The sequence below is a fragment of the Mastomys coucha genome, unplaced genomic scaffold (assembly GCF_008632895.1).
Source record: "Mastomys coucha isolate ucsf_1 unplaced genomic scaffold, UCSF_Mcou_1 pScaffold7, whole genome shotgun sequence".
Classification (NCBI taxonomy): domain Eukaryota; kingdom Metazoa; phylum Chordata; class Mammalia; order Rodentia; family Muridae; genus Mastomys; species Mastomys coucha.
In genome coordinates, this window is record NW_022196913.1 from 73,711,469 (window position 1) to 73,719,856 (window position 8,388).

Consider the following 8,388-nt stretch of genomic DNA (forward strand, 5'->3'; position numbering starts at 1 on the left):
TCTAGAAAATTTTCCATTTCATCCAGATTTTCCAATTTTGTTGAGTATAGGCTTTTGTAGTAGGATCTGATACTTTTTTGAATTTCCTCAGTTTCTGTTGTTATTCCTCCCTTTTCATTTCTGATTTTGTTAATTTGAATACTGTCTCTCTGCCCTCTGGTTAGTCTGGCTAAGCGTTTATCTGTCTTCTTGATTTTCTCAAAGAACCAGCTCCTGGTTTGGTTGATTCTTTGTATAGTTCTTTTTGTTTCTATTTGGTTGATTTCAGCCCTGAGTTTGATTATTTCCTGACATTGACTCCTCTGGGTGCATTTGCTTCTTTTTTTTTCCTGGGCTTTCAGGTGTGCTGTCAAGCTGCTAGTGGATGCTCTCTCCAGTTTCATTTTGCAGGCACTCAGAGCTATAAGTTTTTCTCTTAGCAATGCTTTCATTGTGTCCCATAAGTTTGGGTAAGTTGTGCCTTCATTTTCATTAAATCCAAAAAAGTCTTCAACTTCTTTATCTTCCTTGACCCAGTTATCATTAAGTAGAGCATTGTTCAGCTTCCATGTGTATGTGCGTTCTGCTGCTTTTGTTGTTACTGAAGACAAGCATTGGTCCATGGTGATCTGATAGGATGCATGGGATTATTTCAGTATTCTTATATCTGTTTAGATATGTTTGTGACCAATTATGTGGTCAATTTTGGAGAAGGTACCATGAGGTGCTGAGAAGAAGATATATTCTTTTGTTTTAGGATGAAATGTTCTATAGATATCTGTTAAATCCATGTGGTCCATAACTTCTGTTAGTTTCACTGTATCTTTGTTTAGTTTGTATTTCCATGCTCTGTCCATTGATGAGAGTGGGGTGTTGAAGTCTCCCACTATTATTGTGTGAGGTGCCATGTGTGCTTTGAGCTTTAGTAGAGTTTCTTTTATGAATGTGGGTGCCCTTGCATGTAGAGATGTTCAGAATTGAAAGTTCTTCTTGGTAGATTTTTCCTTTGATGAATATGAAGTGTCCTTCCTTATCTTTTTTGATAACTTTTGGTTGAAAGTCTGTTTTATCCAATATTAGAATGGCTATTCCAGCTTGTTTCTTGGCACCTTTTGTTTGGAAAAATTTTTTTCCAGCCCTTTACTCTGAGTTAGTGTCTGTCTTTGACATGGAGGTGAGCTTTCTATATGCAGCAAAATGCTGGGTCCTGTTTAAGTATCTAGTCTGTTAGTCTATGTTTTTTTACTGGGGAATTGAGTCCATTGATGTTAATAGATATTAAAGAATAGTAATTGTTGCTTCCTTTTACTTTTGATGTTATTTTTATGTTTGTGTGGCTAATTTCTTTTGGGTTTGTTGAAAGAAGATTACTTTCTTGCTTTTTCTAGGGTGTAGTTTTCCTTCTTTTGTTGGATTTTTCCATCTATTATCCTTTGTAAGGCTGGATTTGTGGAAAGATAATATGTAAATTTGGTTTTATCATGTATCTTTGTTTCTCCATCTATGGTAATTGAGTTTTGCTGGGTATAGAAGTCTGAGCTGGTATTTGTGTTCTTTTAGGGTCTATATGATATCTGCCCAGGATCTTCTAGCTTTCATAGTCTCTGGTGAGAAGTCTGGTGTAATTCTGATAGGCCTGCCTTTATATGCTTTTTCCATTACTGCTTTTAATATTCTTTCTTTGTTTTGTGCATTTGGTGTTTTGACTATTATGTGATGGGAGGAATTTCTTTTTTGGTCCAATCTATTTGGAGTTCTTTAGGCTTCTTGCATGTTTATGGGCATCACTTCCTTTAGATTAGGGAAGTTTTCTTTTATAACTTTGTTAAAGATATTTACTGGCCCTTTAAAGTGGGTATCTTTGCTCTCTTCTATACCTATTATCTTTAGGTTTGGTCTTCTCATTGTATTCTGGATTTCCTGGATGTTTTGGGTTAGGAGCTTTTTGCATTTTCTTTGATTGTTATGCCAATGTTTTATATGGTATATTCTGCACCTGATATATTCTCTCTTCTATCTCTTGTATTTTGTTGGTGATGTTCACATCTATGACTCCTGATCTCTTTCCTAGGTTTTCTGTCTTCAGGGTTATCTTCTTTTGTGATTTCTTTATTGTTTCTATTTCCACTTTTAGATCCTGGATGGTTTTGTTTAATTCCTTCACATGTTTGTTTGTGTTTTCCTATAATTCTTTAAGGGATTTTTGTATTTCCTCTTTAAGGGCTTCTACCTGTTTACCTGTGTTCTCATGTATTTCTTTAAGGGAGTTATTTATGTCCTTCTTAAAGTCCTCTATCATCATCATGAGATGTGATTTCAAATCAGTGTTGCTTTTCTGATGTTGGGGTATCCAGGGCTTGTTGTGGTGGGAGAACTGGGTTCTGATGATGCCAAGTAGCCTTGCTTTTGTTGCTTATGTTCTTGCCCTTGCCTCTCGACATCTGGTTATCTCTGGTGTTAGGTGGTCTTGCTGTCTCTGACTGTGCCTCCTGCAAGCCTGTGTGTCAGTACTCCTGGGAGATCAGTTCTCTCCAGGAGGAATTTGGATATGTTCAGCTGTGGCACAGGCTCACCTCCAGGGTACAGACAGAAACCAGAATGATCCTGTCCCTGGCTGTTCCTTGGTTCCTGTGTCCCGATGGCTCTGGGAAGGTCCCTCTTGGGCTAGGAATTTGAACAGAAGTAGTAGTCTTACCTGTGCTCACAGGTGTGTCAGCACTTCTGGGAGACTGAAGCTTTGCTAATGGTATTTGGGTATGGAGAGCTGTGGCACAGGGTCAGTTCAGGACACAGATGGAAACCCAATGGTCATATTAGATTATTAGTATTACATTCTGGAAATCTCTTGGGAATGATGCTGATCATAGTAATTATGTTAATTATAGTGAGAGATATTTATATTTCTCAATATAATACTACACTGGCCACACAGTATAAAGTGCACATAGCAAATTTGAATCCATGGGAAGAAGATTGTTTCTTTGCTTTTAATAATATTCAGTTTATCTGAGACTTTTTTCCTTTTTTTTTTTTTAGATATTTTCTTTATTTACATGTCATATGATATCTCCTTTCCCAGTTTCCCCTCCAAACAAACAAACAAACAAACAAAAAACAACAACAAGAACAAACCTCTGTTCCCTCCCCACTCCCCTTGCTCACCACCCTACCCTCTCTTCCTTACTGGCCCTGGTATTCCCCTACACTGGGGCACAGAACCTTCACAGGTCCAAGGGTCTCTCCTCCCATTGATGACCAACTTGGTCATCCTCTGCTATACATATGCTGCTGGAGCAATTATTTCCACCATGTGTACTCTTTGGTTGGTGGTTTAGTCCCTGGGAGCTCTGAGGGTACTAGTTAGTTCATATTGTTGTTCGTCCTAAGGGGCTGCAAACCCTTCAGCTCCTTTGGTCCTTTCTCTAACTCCTTCACTGGGGACCCTATACTCAGTTCAATGGATGGCTGTGAGCTTCTACTTCTGTATTAGCCAGGTACTGCCAGAGCCTCTCAGGAGACAGCTATATCAGGCTGGATTGTCCTTCCTTCAGTCTCTGCTCCATAGTTAGTCTCTGCAACTCCTTCCATGGATATTTTGTTCCCCCTTTTAAAGAGGAATGAAGTGTGCACATTTTGGTCTTCCTTCTTCTTGAGGTTCTTGTGGTTTGTGGATTGTACTTAGAGACATAATCTCACAGCAAACTTCCTAATCCTCTGGCTCTTACAGTTTTTTTGTCCTCTCCTCTAGAATGCTCCCTGAATCTTAGATGTGGAATCCTTTATTTTTCAAGACAGGATCTCACTGAACTTGGAGGCTGCTGTTCAGCAAGACTGGCCAGCCAGGAAGCCCCCAGAGCTGCCTGTGCTTCCTCAGCTTGTCAGTGTGGAGCTTGTCAGGGTTTCTGTGAGTGCTAGAGATCCACAGTCAGGGCCTTATGCCTGTACAGAGAACACTTTACCCACTATGCCATCTTCTCAACCTCTCTACATAAACTTTTGCAGAAACAATATATAGGTTACGTTTGGAGGCACTAAGTACAAGTAGGTACTGTTTGACGGCACTAATACTTTGTGACTTCTGCTTTTAGGCAGTAGAAACATAATAACATAGCAAATATGAACTTTCAAATAGAATAATCTAGTAGGTAACTGCAGATGTTTTCCTTGAATCTTATTAAAAGTATCATAACATTAAGAACAACAATATTGCAAAATAACAATTTGCAATCGTCAATAACAGCAGCAGCAGGCACTAGGAAATGGAAGCTCTTGTGAGAAGGGAGGGGGAATGTCCCCAGACACTATGCTCATTCCTAAGTGAGATCTGCATCTGCTTCATTAACTTTTGTTTTTAAGTATGTAATTTTTTAGATAGAATGTATTTATTGATCAAGAGGTGTTATAATACATGAAATAATGATTACTCACCTAGTAAATCCGAGGCTCTCAAATTTTCTTTTAGAAATATAACAGAAATTACAGCACTACCTACAAAGAAAATTACCATTAGTAGTAGTTCCAACATAAAAGCATCTATTACTCAGTTGTGTGCCTAAGACAGTGCCAGTATACAGGGAGGGATTCATAAGCTTACTGAGTGTGGGGGGGAAAGGGAGAGATGGAGGGAAGAAGGAAGGGAGGCAGGAGGAGAGGAGAGAAGAGAAAAGAAGACAGGAAGTGCAGGGAGAGAGTCAGGAAACCCTGGGGGAAAGTAAAGGAAGCTGAGAATGATTTAAAATTTATATATTTTTAAATTTACTGCAAACCATGACCCATCAACTCCCAGCACCCTCTCCAATGCCTCCTAGTCCAGGGTTGTTCCTGGTTCTTTCTCCTTCCTACAGCACACCCAGGTCTGCGCTGCACTCTGTCGCCCACATGAACCTGCCACTGGGCCAGCTCAGGCTTATGCCTCTGCTTAACAGCACAACAGTATCTGTCCTGACATCTTACTTCCTAGTTCTCCACACCACCACCAAAGTAATCTTTCTAAAATACAAAGTAAATTTGCAGCTTTAAATCTCTAATGGTTTCTTGTTATTTACAGGGCAGTGACCCAAGCTGCTGATCGTGACCTTCAGTGACAGCTACAATCTCTCTCCAGCCACTCTCCTCACATTGGCCCTTAATTTCACTTCTCTTCTATGCTCATCCTTTCTAAAATACATAATAATCATTTCCAGATCTACCGCGTGCTTTCATGTCCATGACTTCTATGAACTGCCTGTTCTGTGATCGATTCTCGACTCCAGATCAGTTCTGACTGAGCTGAGCACCTGACTCTTTTCTTGGGATGGAGTCTGTATGTAGTTTTTCATCTTATCTGAGACTTATTTTCTTGTCTTCTTCTTTTTCCTTTGTGCTGTGTTTCACTCCTCCAAGAATGATGCACGCTGCTGGACTCTCACAGCTGAGCCACAGCCTGCTGCTATGGCCTCAGGGTCAAGGAGTAAGCTTGACATCTGCGCTATTCCCCTTGTAGGCTCATCCCTTGATGAATCCAGGCTTTAGAGAACTCAAAATTGCAATCATGAAAAAACCATTAGTGTAATCCAGATTTAAAATTTCTTATTTAAAAAAATCTAGCTGAGTCTTTAAAAGTAAAACTAGAGGAATGTTTCCGTAGCAATAGTGTTACCTAGAGAAAACTACGGTTGATATGTGGGTGCTTTACCTTCTCAGCCAAGATCAAACTACCAGACGCTGCTTCCTCAGTTACTATGGAAGCAGCAATTTGCTATGTCATGAAAAGTTTTCATAGAGTGCTTGCTGACAGAAGCCTCCTGAGAGGCTCTGCCAGTGCCTGACAAATACAGAGGTGGAGGCTCTCAGCCAACCATTGGACTGAGCACAGGGTCCCCAATGGAGGAGCTAGAGAAAGGACCCAAGGAGCTGAAGGGTTTCAGCCTCATAGGAGGAACAACAATATGAACCAACTAGTACCCTCAGAGCTCCCAGGGACTAAACCACCAACCACAGAGTATACATGGTGGCTCCAACTGCATATGTAGCAGAGGATGGACTAGTCAGTTATCAATGGGAGGAGAGGCCCTTGGTCCTATGAAGGCTCTATGCCCCAGTGTAGGGGAATGCCAGGGTCAGGAAGCAGGAGCAGGTGGGTGGTTAGCAGGGGAAGGGGAGGGGATAGGGGGTTATCAGAGGGGAAACCAGGAAAGGGGATAACATTTGAAATGTAAATAAAATAAAGAAAATTGAAAAAATTCTTCATAGGCATAATTGTAATATCTGTATAATGACATGTGGAGACACAGTTACATTTTAAATATGACTGTACCTGGTGCTCTGGTGATTTACTTCAAATAAGGTAACAATTTTATACCCAAGGTTTTTACTTTAAATAAGCTGGGGTGCTCATATGCTTCCCACCCCAGACTCTCACTTGAGCTCATCTTTGCTCTTGCATAGCCTTCCTAGGCAGGTCACACATTTAAATGTAAGTTTCACAGAGAATAATCCAGGTGGGAGAAATGTCTATCAAGTATATATTTAATCGGGCGGTTTGATTTTAAAACATCAAAGCAAGATTTTCTATAGACAAACAAATATGAATATTAAATTAGCAAATTGTCTTTTAAATTAAGAATTGAGTTTAATACAGGTATGAGAATGTATGTAAAATTTCTATCTTAAGATAGAAACAATTCAAGAAGACCACCAGCATCCTGTGTTCGAAGGCTTAGAAAGGCATGAAGACCAACAACTTTACAAACTGCATCTTAAAAACCTGGACAAAGAATGTTTCCAGCCTGAAAGGGTTAGAGTAACAATGAAGCACCTGCTGTGGCTGCATGAAGTGACAATGCTGTGGCTGCATGAAGTGACAATGTTGTGGCTGCATGAAGAGCACAGTACATCTCACTACAGCCATCCTATCAATGGTGACTACACAGCCAAGGGCTGAGGGAAGACGGCAAACTCTGATTCCACACAATGAGGAAAATATAGACTAGGAGAGACACCTAGTCCTCAATGCCACAAATGTGATACCGAAGTTACAAGGAGGTTGTACATTTGCTCTCTGATCTCCTCACCCGAGAGACTGGCGGACCAGCTGAGCTGGGCATCTGCTTTTCCTCCCCCCGCCCAAGGCTCTCTCAGTGCACTTTGCTTCCCTTGAGGTCAGAAAGGACAGATTTCCTTTTCCTTTGTTGCTAAGCCACAGCTTCATAAATAATCTAACTTTCATATGGAAGTGGAGGAAATATCACGTAGGAAATAATTTCATTGCTTCAAGCCAAAAGGATACAACTATAATAAAGACTTAAAATATATGGCATGCACTGAGCTGTACCAACTGCCACAAAGTTATGCTTTATGAATCAAATATGCTCTTCTTCCTCTTCTTCATCTCTAAAAGAATTTAGAGCTCCAATGCACTTCTATACATAAAAATTTTCTACCAAGGTGTTGTGTGTATGTGCGTGTGTGTGTACACGCACATGTGTGTGTGTGTGTGTGTGTGTGTGTGTGTGTGTGTGTACTACTTTTGCCTATGCATGTGGAGATGAGAGGAGATATTGCTGGGTGGCTTTCTCTATGATTCTCCACCATATTTAAAAGAATATTCGTTCATTTTATTTTAAATTATGTGTGTGCGTGTGTGATTTTATGTGGGTATGTGCACATGAGTGCAGAGGTGTCAGATCCCCTGGAGCTGGGAGCATCCTGATGCAACTGCTGAGAATCCCACTCAGGTCCTCCAGAAAAGAAACGCATTCTCTTAACTGCTGAGCCAGATTTTAAGCCATCCACCTTAGTTTTTAGGACAGAGTCTCTAACTGAACCTGGAACTCACTGTTCCAACTAGACTAGCTGTCAGTGAGCCCCTGGGGTTATCACGCCTAGTGCCGGGGTAATAGATAAGCATCACCATACCTACTACATTGCTTTTAGTGGGTGCCAGAGATCTGAACCATCCCTCGAGCTCCTCTACCAAGTTTTTACATAGAATGAAATATTTATTTAGTAAAGTAATAAAAATAACATGTTACTATTATGAATTTATTTGTACCTCATTTATATGTAACTCTGGGTGAAATATGAATTGTACTGAGCAATCTGGCCATATCTGAAGTAACAGCTGATAACATGATTTCCTGGTAGAGTAGTACATTTTTAAAATGATCAGAAATAGATCAAGTATTCCTATATATCTCTATAAACAGAGACCTACCCAGCTCAACTATTTCTAGTTGCTGTTTTATCAGTAACTATTGCCTAATGAAAAACTAGAGCAGGGTTGATTTTACTCCTACAGTAACATGTAATATTCAAGTCCTGAAAGATCATAAAGGTCAATAGTTTTAAAAACTATTCAGATAGCACACCTGCAGGTCTATGCCAGGTGTAACCATCCAGACAGCACACCTGCAGCTCTATGCCAGGTGT

The 8,388-nt window shown here is 40.2% G+C and overlaps 1 protein-coding gene across 1 annotated transcript in view; it reads right to left on the reverse strand.

Annotated features, from left to right (window-relative positions):
* Positions 1–8,388, reverse strand: part of Nipal2 (NIPA like domain containing 2) — a 99,646-nt gene that overhangs the window by 40,548 nt on the left and 50,710 nt on the right. The window contains exon 4 of the mRNA XM_031358225.1: positions 4,408–4,467. Coding sequence (XP_031214085.1) covers positions 4,408–4,467 — 60 coding nt within the window. The remainder of the gene's footprint in view (positions 1–4,407; positions 4,468–8,388) is intronic.